Consider the following 16,055-nt stretch of genomic DNA (forward strand, 5'->3'; position numbering starts at 1 on the left):
CTCCAATTCTAACCCCAGCGGCCACTGGACTTTCCAGTCCACTGAGAGGCTCCGCTCACAGGGCTGATTGAGAACGAGCGTAACGCAGATAGGTACCTCACAGTTTATCAGTCATTGTGGGAGCTTCTGGGTAAAAGCTTTTATCGGGGGGAAATGATCGTATTTTCATTCATCACCTGTGTTCGCAGCCTAAATCTTAACCTTATAAGCGGCAGTCATCCCATAGTGACCTACCTCATTGCGACCCATCTCTCTGTCATTGTCACAGCTCAGATGATATCAAATTCGTAGGTAGTCCTCGGAAAGGAAGTGGATTGGAACAACTGGGATGTAAAAATCAATACTAAGTTCAGGCTTCACTAGACTGAAGCTGGCCTAAGATTTCTTTCACTTGTAGATAATGTCTCCTTCACTCCAGCTACATCCTCAGTGATCTTTAGCCTCAAACGCAAACCTCAGCGAGATATCAGGAGTGCCATGTAACATATATCATTCACCCGGCCTTGTATTCACTGCTTTCTCCATCTTTGGAAACTCAACTACTCCCTATCGCTCCCTTACTTGATAGATTGTTCATCTGTTTTTCATGCTCATTTATATGTTATGTATGTGTCTGACATCGCCGTCTATCATGCCACCAGTCGTCTCAGTGGGTGTGCCTCAGTATTAAATACATATTCGTCCAAACTGATCAGCTCTGGGTCACTGAAAATGAGATAAAAGTACTTGAGGGTTTCACCCATCCAGAAAGACTCCATCGAGTCCACAGCGCGGGGTTTCTCCTCTGTAACAGTAATATCCCACACAGCGGTATTGGCCAGCTCTGTCTTAGTCACTTCTTCAATCGATTTGAACATAGTCCAGGCGTGCTCGGTATACTCGTTCTCGCCGGTGACCCGATACATCATGAAAACACTCTCAATGGCTTCTGGGCGCAGGATATATCGGCGATCGGGAATATGAGTAAACCCGCCGGGCAGATGCTCGTCTTTGATAATAGCATCCGCCTGTGCTGTCTCGCCTTCCTTGATCTTTGCCTGCTTAAGGACACCTTCTTTCCACAGCTTTTCGTCCCATGGGCAATGCTCCTTGGAGTCACAGGGAACCATGTAGAAGGTCTCAGGCATGATGCCATGAGGAAATGCTTCATAGGTGTAGATGCAGCCATTGGTAAGTTTGGCTGCAGTGTCGACGTCCTGCTGGCGGTTGAAGAGTCGTCCACCCAATGCCAGCATGCCTCCAAGAAAACAGACTAGATGCTGCCCCTGGCTCTCAAGTTCCAACTGTATCTTTCCACCTTTGTCTTTGGCATGAACTTGTCCAGATATGAGAATATCTTTGTTCTCAGGCGTCATCGGTCGAAACAAATTGTGTTCTAATGCTGTATCCACGGCCTTCTCATACATGGTTTGATAAACAGGCAGTTGTCCACCTGTTAGTGCAGCCATCTTGGGCAGGTATTCGTAAACGCTGTCGGCCATTGCACCTAGGGTGAAAACCGATCCTTGGTTAAAGATCTGGCTCTTTGCATCCACAATCAGAGGCCACTGTCCAGGGAGCATGGTCGAATCTTGCTGTGCCGCCAGGAGATCCATGATAGTCTGTGAGGCGTCAAACCACTTGGCATCTCCCGTGAGTTGCGAGAGGCGTGTAAGCTCAATACACAAGCTTCCAATCTCTGCAACGAGGACACCGGCGCCGGCAATCTGATTTTTGCCCTCGCCGGCAGCGTGAAAGTTCCAACGTAAGACAGGCATGTGGTTGGGTGTGTCAAAGGCCTTGTAAATCATTTCACCAACCTGAACTGCCTTACGAAGCAAACGCATATCCTCACTAAGCTCAAAGGCGGCAAGAAAGCCACCGAGATAACGGATAGTAGTCTCAAAGATATTGACTTCCTTGAGATCTGTGGCTGTGAAATCAATCTTGTCGACTGCATCCACGGCTTCGTAGAATTCTTGGTGCATATCCATGATCCAAAGGGTATCAAGGGAGTCAACGAGAGTAGCGGCCCAGCCGCCGAATGGATTTGCCTGGCCAGCCGAGACGGGACTGAGCTCGTCTGCCATCCAGGCATGCTTTCTGTAAGAATTCCAACATCTTGTGAAGGTCGCCTTGACAGCTTGTTGACGCTCGCGTCGCAGTTCAGCAGTACTAATGGAGAATTCAGAGAACGTGGCTTGGACCTTGGGATAGGTGACAGGAGGAGAAGTGGGCAGTGATTGGAAGCCGGAGTGAGGATAGTTGACTTTGACGGTGTTCCAGTAATAGTTGTCATCCTGGTCTTGCCTCCACAGCGAAGTCTTTACGGGCCAGCCGTGCTTCTGGTTGTGGTTGTAAGGGCCGTGTCCATATCGGGGTCCAACGTATTCAGGGGTCCTACCAGCCCAATAGCAGAAGAGGATCACTGTCGACAGGCCGCAAACTAAAACGAGACCTCGACTGCGGAGGAGCATGGTTAGAAATATGGGCCCGTACCGCGTTGAGCGTCGAGAGGAACAGAGAAAAAGGGTTTGGAGATGTTGCAAAGAGAGTTGTCTCTCTCCTCTTTCTTTGGTGAGGTAAGGGAGAGGTAGAGATACCTAAGGGGAACTAATCTTATCCAAGGCCCTTTGTCTTACCTTATCTTTGATTTGACGCGCTGAGGTTGGTAATAAAACAGCTTGGCATTTGTACCATGCAATTGGCCCCGCCAAGCAATGGCGGTATGTATCTTATACCTTGATTCAGGTAGAGGGTACCTTGCTTTATTAAGGTAGCTCGGCGAATTTCGACCAAATGTGAGCGACACTACCAGAAGGACCAACACACAGTTGATGTGTATTTGAACACTGTATGTTCCACGCTGAAATCACTTCTTAATACAGTGTCGATTGTTTAAGCGCCCGATGAACATCATCCACAAAATCAACTCAGAATGAAACTGGTTCAGCACACTATATGATACTCTTATTGAAATTCTCTCCGCTACAAGACTGTAAAATACTTTTCTGAAAAGTGGGTTCTGTTGCTCTACTTCTGCTGTGGTTCAAATGTGACTCTGCTGTTCCTGGCAAGATCTTTTGTCGTTTTTCTCTTCACATTCTTCCATAGTGAGGCGTGCCAAATTCTCTCTTCATCCGGTATTTACTATTACCTTTTACGACCTCTTTCTCGATGGAACCAGAGACATGTGATAATCCTCGGCAGTGTTCATGGAGCTTGACAGCCCTTGTTCGGGTAACACGACCCTTCGATCTGCATGACGTCCATCGGGGCGAACAAAGAAGAGCTTAGCAGGGGGGCTCGCTACATGAACCGTAGTATAAGACCGACCTGGCGGAGGAACTTGTAAACCCTTGGCCATCCATCTATCTTCCAGGCCTCAAGGGTCAAGATGAATTGTTGAATCATTTCATGAATTATACACATTCTAGGCCTAAAACTTCGAGGCATGAGCTGCACGATAGTAGTCCTCAAACTTATCATTAACTTATAATATGGTGACAAAGAAACTTCAGGGGCTAGTTGCATTTCATCGTAAACATATATTATCCATCATTCTCTTGCACAGTGTAACGGAACTCCTGTGGTGCTTGACATTATAAAGCTGGATGTAATTCATGTCAGCTGACATGACTAAGAAGTACACCAGCTCAAGAATGAATAACAGTGTCTGATGGCATTGAGTTGCGGATTCCGTCATGCCATCTTGAGCTACCAGCAAATGCGGGACTCAACTCAGCAGAAGACCCAGCTACAGAGCTGTCCGTTCTACGTGTAGTCACTCCAATATGGCCCAGAAGTTGTTCGAAGCTGCCATGCCTCTTTCGTCTGACACTCAGGCAAATGTCCTTAGCACTTGATTCTTTCACTACTTGATTTGAGATAAGAAAATGTCTATAGATTACTGCTTCTGCGTTTTTTACAATCAGCAGAGCGTATGGCTCTTCTTAGCTGCTAACCTTTATGCTTGATTAATTTGTGACAATGTGGGTAGAACTGTTCGGCCAGATGTGACTACGAGTACCTCCTCGTCAAAGGTACTAAAGAATACAGTACCTATAGCGGTAAACTGGTAAATGCGTAGGTGTTTTTGATCCCAGACGTGCCGCTTGGACCCTATTTGAGGGACACGCTTGCTGGCGGATCCTTGTTTGACATCCTCCATCTCACTATTTTGGGTAAGGTATACTTGTTTGAACAAGCTACAGCATGGACCTGCCCGTATGAGCTATCCGTACTATAGTGCCCCTTGGGACAAGCCATAGGTGGTGTATGAAGCGTCTCACTATATAGAAATATAGATATAAAGCAGAAAAATGCTTGAAAACATACAGACTTGGAAATAGAAACCACACTGCTACGATAGTTCTCAATGATTACCAGCACGATAGAGATTAGAAGATGATTCTCGTGAGCAATAAGAAGGAAATCACTCACCTAATCCCACATATTTGGAAAGTTGCCGTAACCATCATCTACCGCTTAGTGAGATTTTGGAAGAATCTCGACGGCACATGTTATCCAGCTAGTAAGAAGGAGAGACTTTGAAGGTGTTGTGACAGGAAAAGCAACGAGGTCTCTTGGTACTGGTTAAGACAACTGGATGAGAGGAGGATTGACTGGATCAGTGATGACTTGCCTAATGACTTGACGGGACTAGGGTTGAAGCTACCAGTAGGTACCTTATATTTGGAACTCACATAAACATGGCCGTTAGTGTAACATACTGCGCTTTTATGCAAGACATTCAGCTACGTATAGTGAGCGCCTAGGGACTTACTTATCACATGATCAAATTGGCTGTGTACGACGACAGTCAGAAGAGTATCTGATGTTCAACGATTTAAATAATGCTCATGGCATCTTAATTTCATTTTGATTTCATCCCAATTCCAATTCCTATCCGATCACTATGCATAAAAGCAGATCCCAAACACCCCTAATAATTAATACAGGAAGTCCACTATCCAGGCGACTTCATACTCAGAACTTCGAAGACCGTTATGATGCAATGATGCGTCTATCGTAATTTCATGACCATTCCGTTTCGTTTGTCTCAGCGTGGAGAAGCACTTTCATACCACGAGCAGAAGGGCAGGCGGGACACCCCAACTCCGTGCTTCAAATACAGAGACCCAGACACTAGTGAAAGGCCCATACCTACCGTGATCCAGTGGATACTGGCACTTATCGGATGGTCATCTGCTTGGCCATAGAGGCCTTGCTCGACGCGCCAGAGGCACCAATGCCGGCGGTGGCACCGGCCTTCTTCTCAAAGATCTTCCAGAACTTGAGACTCTCGTCAGCAGCTAGGGGGTTTGTTAGCATACTGCTAGTTACCGTTTGAGCGTGTGGACTTACCAGCTGTCGCAAGCATCTGGCCGTCAGGGCTCAGGCAGCTGTGCAGGACTCGGCTCTCGTGGGCGGGGATCTCAACAGTACGGACCAGGGTGGGGTAGCTCCAGATGCTAAGAGAGTTGTCAGGGAAACCGCTTGAGCTGACGATCTCGCGATGGTGGGGACTCCAGCGAAGAGAAGTGACTTGAGAACCGGTGTCGATGCTGTTGACGCGAGCACCCGAGGTGGAATTCCAGAAGTGAATGTGACGGTCGTAAGAGCCGCCACCAGTAGCGAGGAGGTTCATGTTCCAAGGGCACCAAGAGAGGGCCTTGACAGCAGCCTTGTGGTTGGTCTTGGTGAACTTAGGAACGGACAGAGATCGGGCGTCCCAAATGGAGACAAGGTTGTCGTTGCCGCCAGTAGCGAGCTGTGCGCCATCAGAGCGCCACTCAAGGCCGCAGACCTCGGATGTATGGGAGACGAGCTCAGCAACTTTGTGCTCGGCAATGCGAACGTCGTGGTTGTAGACAAGACCGCTACGAGCACCAGTAGAGAGAAGGTGCTTGTTCCATCCCATGACACCGACACGTGTATCATGGCCGAACATGCTTCGAATCTTCTGGCCCTCTGCAACATCCCAGATCTGGACCTCGCCAGTTCCCATGCCAACACTGACATAGGCGCCATCACCAGACCACTTGACGCTGCTGACATATGTATCAGGAGTGGTCTCAAGGAGACAGCTAACGCTACCTTCATCGGCAGACCAGACGTAGACATTGCGCTCAAGACCGATAGCAACCTGGTTACCAGAGCTCCAGTCGAGAAGGTTGAGGTAGTAGTCATCCACCAGGCCAGGAGCATCAAGGACACGCTCAGGGGCAGTAGCAATGCGGCGGCGGAGCTGGGCCGAGCTGGAAGTAGTAGACTTGAGGGGGCGGTTATACTGTTGTCGCAGGTCAATTGGCTTGGAAGACTCCGGGGCAGCAGGCTTGAACTCGAGGATGCGAGTGTTTAGGCTGACACCACAGGCGTTGGCAAGAGAATCTTGGTAAGCCACGGTGTTGGGGGAGGGTCGAGAATAGTTGTCAGGCTCATCATCGTTGATGTTGAGGCTCTCGAGAGCAGCCAGGGCTTCGTCAGCAGCAGTAGATAGGACAGTAGAGCTCTCGGAGCTGCTGCTCTTTGGGCGTTGCCTATCGGTGAGATCGAGCTTGCCAGAACCAGCGTTGGAAATGGCAGAGCTTGCGCCACGGTTGGGGATAAACCGGTCGCCACCATAGTTCAGAGTAGTCTTAGCAGTTTTGGAGCGGAGGCTCTTCTTGGACTTTGTGCTTGAAGGGGTCTTGGTGGTGTTGCCAGTGCCAGTGAGAGTAAAATCAGAGACGCCAAGCTCAAGAGCCTTCCGGGGAGTCTGAACTCCACGGGCGATGTTGGACTTGGGGGAGTCACGGTGAGAGGATTTTGTAGTGGATCGAGCAAGGTGAGACATGAGGTTGCCGCCATATGTAGAGCGCCCGGATGGTCTAAACTCGTTGCTAGACTGTCTTTCAGGGGTAAATGGGGAAGAGTTCAGGTTGACGGGAACGTTCGTGGTAGATGACTGTTGGCGGGGAGAGGGAGTCAAAGGCATGCGCCCACCAGCGGTGCGCGCTGAGAAAAGTCCCTTATGGGACTTTACAGGCGTCGACAACGCTACAGAAGCCATTATGAATTTTGTGATATGATGACCTGTGTATCAAACTAGGTAGAGATGGTCGAAGAGCGTGTAAGTGGAGCTCTAGACGAGTGACCAAAGCTGGACAGTATATCGAGCCTTGATGCTATCGAATGACGTCCAATGAAGGGCTCCTAGTAATTAGTATACCTGTTCTGAGATCAATGATTGATGAAAATCGAGGCTGTCTTCACAAAGATATAACAACGAAGTTGAGGGGGCGATCAAATAGCCTTGGCGATAGGATCTAGCAAGCTTTGATGTTTCTTGTAAGAAGCGTTTCAAGAGAGGTTGACAGAATAGCACTGGGCTATAGCAAAGAATCAAGGTGATTGAGGAGGGGAGCGAGTTGTAGATGGTGATCATGAAGGGAGAATCATTCACAAGCTGGAGCTCATGACAGTTACCTTTTATTTACTTATGCCCCTCCGAGCTTCTGGCCGGGCAACCATTAAACCTGTAGTCGGACCTGAGTTGCTCCCGTTCCGCGACCCTGCCAACGAAGACGAGCCAATTAGATTACGCAAACATAGCGCCTCATCAGCCTCATCCTTGCCTGGCGCGAATGACCAAATTTCTCTTAGTACGGAGTAGACGCGGCTCCAAAAGGCCAGGGGGACATTTATTCTTTGTCTGTTGCATCACCGGCCGCATATAACACCATCCACTCTTACATCCACTTTCTTCACCGACCCGACAGACGGCTCAACCGCGAGAACGTGACTTTGTTCATTGTTTGTAGTCGCTTCTTGAGCTCAGCCTCTATCCCTCTTTTTCTCCGACCATCCAGTTTCAACGGAAGCACAACGTTGTGAAATGTTCTGCCAACGCCACTGATCGCTCGTCGAATTTACAATTTAAGCCATGGCTCAACCTTCAACCCCCGGACAATCTATCTTTGGCGGGCCTACCCCTGTCGTCGGAACAACACAAGCCTTGGGTGCTGTCAGCCAGGCTCCGTCGACCTCGAATTCGCTGCAACCGGCGCCGACGCCGCCTTCGGCCACTTCGTCGTCTAACAATACCTACATCATGCCAAATTCCCCTGCAAAGGGTCGCAGCGTCGCTGATGGATACCGACCCAAAGTCACCCGCACGCTAGGCCAGAGACCCGCTTGCCTAGTAAATGCTTCAGTGACGTATTGTGGGAATAATCAAATATATGCTTTTGGAGGATTCGACCAATATACCGATGAAGTTTATAATCACGTGCTGAGGCTGGACCTCGTCAGCCATCAATGGAGTCTTGTCGACAACTATGGTGATATTCCAGGAGTTCGGATGGGTAAGCCACGCAGGAAACCACCACACCACAGCTGCTAACATTGTCCAGGACATACTGCGACCTTGTATCAGGGAAACAAACTCTTAGTCTTTGGCGGCGAGAACGAACATCGAACATACCTCTCGGACCTTATTGTCTTTGACCTCAAGACTGCCCACTGGACTCAGCCACAAGTCTCAGGCCCGATCCCGAAAGGTAGAGCGAGACATGCTGCTGTCTTACATGAGGACAAGCTCTTCATCATTGGTGGCATAACTGGTCAGAACAACTATGTGTTGGATGACATTTGTTACCTCGATTTGAAGACTTTTACCTGGTCCAAGTCTTGGCGCTTTGTTGGTCGTTTCGACCATTCGGCTTATATCTGGGGCGACCGAGTTTGGGTATTTGGAGGTCTGAGCGAGGACATGGACAAGATCAGCGATCTGTGGTGGTTAGATCTGAAAGGGAATCCGCAATTCGATTCTCGACCTCAAATAGGTATCTTCGATCGAGGTTCACTGTCTACTCGAGCTAGTAGCTCTCCCCGACCTCCATACACCATGGCCCAGGCTCCTGTCGTAGGGGCTTCTGGCTACGCCGCCAACTCTCGCACAGCTCAGGTCAACCCACCTTCAATTCAAATGAAGACATACGCACCTGTGGCCCCGGGGTCTATATCTGCTCTTAAATTCATGTCTGGTCCCTCAATTCCCTCTCAGGGCTCTGGTCTTCACTTTCATGCCTACTCTTCGGGTACTCTTCTCGATTTTGTCACACCTGCGGCGACTCTTACATCGAGAGAATGTTCTTTATCAGCCCTGGACCTTGGCACGCTTCGCTGGACGAAGCTTGCCGGAGGGCGCGAGATTTTTAAAGCGGGTTACAGGTGGCATTACTGCTGTATGAATGAGGATGGCACCAAATCCTGGTTACTAGGATGTCCAACTGACCCTGCTCCGGGCGACATAGGGCCCAATGGCTATGAAGAATATCTTAGGTAAGGCCGGTTTTGTTCCAAAACTTGATGCTGTGGCTGACATGATTTGACAGCGATATTATGGAAATTGACCTGCGACGATATGGCTTCCTAGGCGATAATTTGACACCAGAACCAAGGGTAGAGTCAAGGCCATCTGCTATGACAAGAGCCGTGGATCAACCTTCTAAAGGATTAGGTTCAGATCTAGCAAAGCTCTTCAACCAGCCACCTGAGACAGGCAGCGGAACTGATTTTGTCGTTACTGCGCTGGCTGGTGATTACGATGACGATGAGGCTCTGAGCTCTGGTCTGATTCGAAATGATGAGACAACACCGCGGAATGAGAGCTGGCTCTCAGCAGACGCGCCGACATCACAACCTATTCATGTCCACAAGCTCATTCTCCAAGCGCGTTGGCCACACTTTGCGCGTCTTTACAACGCCCAGATGGCTGAGTTTCACACCAAAAAGATGCACATCCCCGAGCCTTACAGTGTAGTCAAGGCCTTCCTCTACTATCTATACACAGATAGCATCCGTGGTACCTCGGACAACGATAGTGACGCAACCACGGCGCTCTCTGATGTGGCTGGCCTTCTGGTAATGTCCAACATCTACAATATCCCTCATCTTCGCCTGCTCTGTGTCAACAGACTTGCTAAAGAACTCGATGTCGACCATGCTTGTATCATATGGTACTGTGCAGGGCTCGCTAATGAAGAGTGGTTACGCAAGCGTGCCGCAGGATTCTGTATGACCCACTGGGGACGTATCGTCCGGACCCAGGGCTTCCTTCGTTTGCCGCGCACTGCACTCGTCGAGCTTTCGCAAGAAATCGACATGGAAGGACGTATCATTGGCGGAGAAGAACTCGAATGGAGTGGCATGAACGATAACATTGGACACGATGCTCGTAAGGGGAGCATAAGCAGTAACCAGACCCACATGATCGAGTCTGAAGCCGATGACGACGATGGCATGGAGATGACATGAAGTAGTTAACATGTACAATTGCTGTTATCTTGGTGGCTGGCCCACGGATTCTTATTTTGTACCTTGCGAATCTCGGCAACTTCTTCATACTCATAAAGTTACCGATTTGCTCGATGCCAGAAGGCACCTGCCCTCTTTCTGGTCCTGCTTTCATTACCTACATCAAGTCCACCTGGCCTTTCTGCTTCGCATTCGTCTGCAGGATGGCCGGCAAGAAACATAGTGGCACTTCGGGAAATGTTTCCTAAGTATAGGGCCGCATGTCATGCATCTGCATTGTGCAATGCCTATATTATAGTGCTTCTGTCCATAGGGACGTAAACGACTGTTGCTTCCTATTCCTTGTTCAAGTTGGCTTGTTACGCATTGCGAGGTGTTTTGTATCTGCACAGCGAACTACTAAGTTATGAGCCTATGGTCTTGTAAAATCAGATAGATATGTCAAATACACGATACCCTTTGGCTCTGTTTACTCTGTCCTATCTCAACTCATAGATTTGTCTCCCCGACCCCCACCTCTTCAAGAGATCAAGCGTGGCAACCTTTCGGTGTCCACTAAGTACGTCTGACGGAGTTCAACCGGTTGATAGTTCTTATTTCAATATAGGCCGTGATGCCGATGTTCGAGAAAGGAATCACTTGGTCAAGACACTATTGCAGCAAAGAGCAATTAGAACCATCGACTAGCAGCATCAGCATGTCCTTGATTTCTTCTACTAAGTTAGTACTCGATCACATCTTAGTTTTGGTGCTGGAATCTCAAAAACAATACTATTCGCTTGAAGGGCACGCGAAGCTGTCCGGTCTATAACCTCACTTTTCATTGTTCGACCGACACCAGCCATCCTCGCTTTTAATATAATGTCAGCACAAGATGATGGCAATTGCTTTACCAACAATGGTCAACTGAACAACAGTAGTAGCCAAAAACAAATGTGTTCATGCATCGCCGTCTCAAACAAAACAAAACCGAAGACCACCCAAATTTCCAGGGCACTATGCAAATGTCATCTTTCCCAACCTAACGTCTAAGGGCCCCTTATCAACTTTTAATAATAATACCAGAAAGCAATGAAAAGAAGAAGAAAAATTACCCATTTCCGCGTGCCAGGCCAGCCAGCATATCAGCACAGGCGTCTGAGTCGAATTAGACATCGAGAATCAATGGATCCAGCTAACGCGTACCCAACCACGAGACTTTCCAACACATGATATGTCCTTCTTAAGTGATAAAACAGTTGCAGAAACTGGGGACAAGCCCTGAACTTTTGCCCGCGGTTGGATAGGAGAGTTAGAAAAGTGGTGTGCCTTTCCCCATTGGTTGATTTGACGCCGTCTCATTACGGATCGTTAACGCCGAAGTAAGATGTTGAAAAGTTCGGGTACAAGACAGAAGGCAGTGTCTAGGAGGGGTATTGGCGACAAAGAGATACTGATAGTGCATATAGGCTCAATATGGTATGCCGGAAAGAGTCGAGAGTTCTTACCAGATTGCACTGGATTCATCTGGAATCCCAGGCGTCACTCGGAAACGTAGTAGTTTCACTTCCTTTAGCGCTCTCACTCAAAGTCTTGTCATCGTGCTGTACTATTGCATCATCTGATCTTCTCCTATTCCCGGCAAGTTCATACCTGCTGCAAGAGCCTGAAGCTTGAAGTCAGGATTGCAGGGAAGGGAATGAGCCTTATGCTGTCGGAAAATGTTAGCATGTAATGGATTTTAAAAGCTAGAATTTCGTGAGGAAACTTACGTATTTCAGTCCATTCAAGTTTTTATATCGTTTGCCGCATGTTTCACAACTAAAAGGCTTCTCCTTCTCCATTCCCAATGTTCCGGGGTAAGGGGCACTTGTCTCTGGGTTGACGATGGAAAAGGTACCGTCTCCATTCTCGTGAAGCTGTTGGGTTTGATGGCCGTGAGTTTTGTGGTATCTGGAAACAAGTTAGCAAGCAAATTCAGGATCGAGTTACAATCGAACGCCATGAGTAAGAACTTACTTCAGACCGTTCTGATTTTTGTACGCCTTCTCGCAGCCAATAACTGGGCATTTGAACGGCTTGTGCTCTTCAGGCATCATCATGCTCTGTAGTCGCTGCATAAGAAGCTTGTTGGCCTGTGGATCGTTCAACTGGCTTTGGTTAATGCCTAGCTGTTGCAATTGTGCCTGGATGGAACGGTTGGCAGCAGGGAAAGCACCAGTGGAGCTGAAAAGGTGTTTGCCGGGGTCGTTTATGCAAAAGTTCGAATCACTATTATTCTGGTTTCCGCCAAAGCTCATATCGCCGATATCGTTCGTGTTGCCACCCATAGGCATACCTGGTAGGTCTTCCTCCATATCGACTTGCTGAGTATGTGGTACCTGTCCTTGGGTCGTAAGAGTAGGTGTATTGACGGAAGAGACTGTGGGGTTGTTCTGTAAGCCAAAGCTAGCCGCAGCGGGAGTAGGTGGCTGAGAGGTCCGTAGGCCCTGTGTAAGACCAGAGGTGTTCATATTCAGCTCGGGTCTCTGCTGCTGACCAAAAAGTTGTCTCGTTTGGGACATTCGCTGGCTATCGTCCATCTCCATCGTACCAACAGCATCGTCCATTTCCATATCTGCGACAGCATCCATCTCATCATTCAGGTTTGACGCAATTGCAGAACCTCCGTGCGTATCATGGGGCGTCTGTTGGCCGCGGGTATGCTGTCCAAGTTGGTTCGTTGCAAGGGAACTGCCGCCTGGCGCTGCCGACCCAGCTCGAGACATCGACATCCGAGGGGCGCTAGGCAGCCCCAACTGAGAGAATTGAGAAAAGGCGTTATTTCGGGCTGGGTTCGGGCTGGGTTGCGTATGGGCTTCTTCGTAATGTTGCAGCAAGTCGTGGAGATTAGGCAGGATCTTGCCACAGCAGGTGAAATCTCGCATGAAGTTGGCCTCCAACTTGGGGAGATAGGAGGATGAGTGAAAGGAAGGAGACTGGTGAGTTCCGAAAGGCGACGTGCCTGCCATCATAATACTATAGAGCCACGATGTTAGTAAATTGTAACCTCAAGTGCGATGAAGAATCGGGCATGATCGATTTCTGACGCATGTGGGCTGTCGCAGGGCAAGAATGGGGCCCGAAGCTTAGAGACGGCTTGCGACAATACATGATCAGTCATCTTCGCAAGCGATGATAGTTGCAGACAAGCTGAGGTTTCATGCAATGAACCGTTTCGCTTTGATCAAGCGGAACAAGGTTGAGCTCAAAGCAAGCAAAATAAGCATTGTGACAGATAATTGACCGCTCGGGCAGGGTGCCAAAGCGAGGGTAACGTTTCAAGAGCAGAGTGATGATGAGGATAAAAGTATGCAGTGAGGTGACTTACTCGTCTCTAACAAAACTACCAAAAGACATGCCTCCCCAGCTCATGCCACCTCCCATAAGGCTGCCAGCAAGAGACTCTCTTCTATTGCGGTTCGCATTATCACCACGGTTGGGATTGTTCATTGATATGGGCTTAGGGCCAGCGCTGACAAATGAGTCCCGGCGGCCCATAGAAGGGTCGAGGGATGGCCCGGTAGTCATGGTGATTTTGGTGTCTTCAAGAGGTGTAGAGTCGAACGGCTGAATGACAATGTCGCGGTTGTTGATGCGAATGTTGGTATCAACGATTTGGAACTCTTCGGTGAGGTCGAAGGAAGTGTTGGTGGGAATACAAGGATCAAAGTCGCCGATGGAGAGTTGGGGGGCAGCAGCTTTAGCGGTAGTAATAGTACTCGACAGCACCGAGGCAGCGGCTGGAACAACGGATTTAGAAGCAAAGTTAGCGTGAGCGCCAGGCAGAAAATGGCCCGTGGTAGGGGTCTTGGGCTGGGGCGACGGCGACTGCGTCAGCGAGCTCGAGCCCGAGTCGATGAGCGACCCTGGAGAGTCAGGGCTATCAGCAACGGCGGCGGCGAAGTGGGCATGGGCGCCGCTCGAGTCACAGGCATGGTCGTTGCTGTTGGCGTTGGCGGTGGCGGCGGAGTCTGCGGACGAGGGGGCGAGACCTGATGAGCGAATGGCGCTCGTAGGATCCCGCATCCTGGTACTCTTGGTGGAGGTAGATGCACGCGGCTCGGTTCCCACAGTGTCGCCTGGCTTCTGGAACAAGCTGCCGAACAACTTCCCCATGTCGAATGAAATATGAAGGGTAAATCTGATGATATCAAAGTACTGTGATGTTTCTGATATGAAGGTGGAGAGAAGTGTAGCGGGAGTATCGACAAAAACTGGGAGGACCCGAAGGCTGAGAGATAGAGATAGCGAGGCAGCCTGAAAAGGCCCTACCTTTCTAAGTAAGCTGGCCTCAGGGGGCAAGAAAACACCGAACCTTGATACAAGGTGTCAAAATCAACTTGGCAAAGAGAAACCCAAACTTAGGCTAAGTTGACCTAAGTATTTTTATCACTTAGGGTCAAGGTCCTGAGTTTTCTTTCCTCCCCCCCCTAGGCTGGGTGAAGACAACAGCAGGAGGTACGCCCTGTGTAGGTTGGTGTCATCCACCTGCCAATACCAAGAAAGTACCTGAGGTGACCACGAGATGGCAGAAGAGATCCAGGTACCGATGTCCAATCCCACCAGGTCAGGTCAGGAAAGGTGCTATTCCCAGGTGAATCTGTGTTGTGGACAGTTTCGTCCAAGACGGGATGGGTTAGACTGGGCTTGGCGTGATGCTGTCCAGGGATCCCAGTCACTCACTAACCGCTGTATGGGTTTTAGTGCGTGCTGTTCTGGGTTCTTTGGTGGGATTATGATAAATCGACCAACAAGCTTGTTTGAGGGGCAGAATATGTACTTCTGGTACTCCAAATAGGTGAGAAGGTTTGTAGTGATCGAAGGGCAAGCAATTTGGGTTTCGGGATGTCTCTCCGCCTGAAAGGTTGTGAAATAGAAGTGCCTGTCCGCGCCCCGGCGCGGGATGAGTCTTTGGTAGACTTTTAGCGGTCAACCCAGGTAACCTATGCGAGTACTCCCACGCAGCCACGCATCGATGATTACTCTTTTTTGAGGCTTCTGGGTAGCAGATGGGCCAAGTGTGGTGTTATGTGTACCGCGAACGAGGTTCTCAAATGGGAGTCAAATTCTACTTGGGGAAACCTTAATGTTCACTCAGGCCGCGTCGCTGCGACCTATCCGATGAAGAGTTGTTGGAGGGATAAGTCGATGACAACTTAATAACGTACAAGCATTTGCTGTGTGAAGTAATTACTGATGGTTCAGTTACTTCGGGGGGGGTGTCGAAAAGGTGATCTGACAGGCAGTGCCAGCGAAAGCACTACTGCAAAATGATCAGTTTGAAGGGTTGGGATGGACGGGTGGGTGATGTGTAGATGATGTGAAAAGGATATCAACATGAACCCAGACTGTCAATGAAATTGAGCAGAAAATGAACTCAGCGGTATGCCTACAGATATGGAAAGTGAACAGTGGTTAGTCTTAATAAATTACCACAACTTAGGCATCTCCTCGATCGGATGCTCTATAATATACTATCACATCGTTACATACTCAAGATTCGAAAGAGATATGACGAAGATACGACAGGCCAACTCTCAGATGCCCACACAACCACTACGCCTCTAGTAAAAGTGACTTGCCGCAACCTTTTTCCTAGTACAGATAAGAGATGATCAAGGGAGTATCGCCAAGTCCTTGGTTGAGTTTCTCCAGCAGACGCTTAAGTTCCAGACTTGTAGTTGATACTACCTACTGGGATGATTCATACCATATGACGATGTACTTAACTCACGCATGTCTGAGCCGATGAA

At 49.0% G+C, this 16,055-nt stretch overlaps 4 protein-coding genes across 7 annotated transcripts; 1 reads left to right on the forward strand and 3 right to left on the reverse strand.

Annotated features, from left to right (window-relative positions):
* Positions 1–466: 466 nt before the first annotated feature.
* FVEG_00537 (hypothetical protein) lies at positions 467–2,621 on the reverse strand. The gene has a single exon (XM_018887052.1). The coding sequence runs from the start codon at positions 2,454–2,456 to the stop codon at positions 630–632; it is 1,827 nt and encodes a 608-aa protein (XP_018742751.1). The 5' UTR covers positions 2,457–2,621; the 3' UTR covers positions 467–629.
* A 2,161-nt stretch (positions 2,622–4,782) lies between these two features.
* FVEG_00536 (cell division cycle 20, cofactor-APC complex) lies at positions 4,783–7,470 on the reverse strand. The gene is made up of 2 exons (XM_018887051.1): positions 5,347–7,470; positions 4,783–5,294 (listed from the first exon to the last, which is right to left on the reverse strand). The coding sequence occupies exons 1-2, from the start codon at positions 7,031–7,033 to the stop codon at positions 5,173–5,175; spliced, it is 1,809 nt and encodes a 602-aa protein (XP_018742750.1). The 5' UTR covers positions 7,034–7,470; the 3' UTR covers positions 4,783–5,172.
* Positions 7,471–7,575: 105 nt separating this feature from the next.
* On the forward strand, positions 7,576–11,059 carry FVEG_00535 (hypothetical protein). Its single transcript, XM_018887050.1, has 3 exons — positions 7,576–8,327; positions 8,376–9,306; positions 9,360–11,059. Exons 1-3 carry the CDS (start codon positions 7,907–7,909, stop codon positions 10,279–10,281), a joined length of 2,274 nt encoding a protein of 757 aa, XP_018742749.1. The 5' UTR covers positions 7,576–7,906; the 3' UTR covers positions 10,282–11,059.
* FVEG_00534 (hypothetical protein) lies at positions 10,791–14,418 on the reverse strand (the record flags this gene model as incomplete). Of its 4 annotated transcripts, XM_018887049.1 has the most annotated exons (6): positions 10,791–11,418; positions 11,467–11,713; positions 11,769–11,971; positions 12,033–12,213; positions 12,280–13,278; positions 13,631–14,418. In XM_018887049.1, the coding sequence occupies 4 exons, from the start codon at positions 14,416–14,418 to the stop codon at positions 11,870–11,872; spliced, it is 2,070 nt and encodes a 689-aa protein (XP_018742748.1). In that variant the 3' UTR covers positions 10,791–11,418; positions 11,467–11,713; positions 11,769–11,869. The 4 variants fall into 4 exon arrangements, with proteins under 4 accessions (XP_018742748.1, XP_018742747.1, XP_018742746.1 ...); XM_018887048.1 differs by having other exon boundaries at positions 10,791–11,713; XM_018887047.1 differs by having other exon boundaries at positions 11,467–11,971.
* Positions 14,419–16,055: the final 1,637 nt, after the last annotated feature.

This window comes from Fusarium verticillioides, chromosome 1 (genome assembly GCF_000149555.1).
Source record: "Fusarium verticillioides 7600 chromosome 1, whole genome shotgun sequence".
Classification (NCBI taxonomy): Eukaryota; Fungi; Ascomycota; class Sordariomycetes; order Hypocreales; family Nectriaceae; genus Fusarium; species Fusarium verticillioides.

What these genes read in the sequence shown, in the direction of transcription:
- FVEG_00537 (XM_018887052.1), bottom strand. Translation starts at nt 2,456, where the DNA reads ATGCTCCTCCGCAGTCGAGGTCTCGTTTTAGTTTGCGGCCTGTCGACA.
- FVEG_00536 (XM_018887051.1), bottom strand. Translation starts at nt 7,033, where the DNA reads ATGGCTTCTGTAGCGTTGTCGACGCCTGTAAAGTCCCATAAGGGACTT. An exon ending in CCAGATGCTTGCGACAGCTG is followed by an intron (nt 5,295 to 5,346) that starts GTAAGTCCACAC and finishes CAAACCCCCTAG; the next exon opens with CTGCTGACGAGAGTCTCAAG.
- FVEG_00535 (XM_018887050.1), top strand. Translation starts at nt 7,907, where the DNA reads ATGGCTCAACCTTCAACCCCCGGACAATCTATCTTTGGCGGGCCTACC. An exon ending in TATTCCAGGAGTTCGGATGG is followed by an intron (nt 8,328 to 8,375) that starts GTAAGCCACGCA and finishes AACATTGTCCAG; the next exon opens with GACATACTGCGACCTTGTAT. An exon ending in GGCTATGAAGAATATCTTAG is followed by an intron (nt 9,307 to 9,359) that starts GTAAGGCCGGTT and finishes ATGATTTGACAG; the next exon opens with CGATATTATGGAAATTGACC.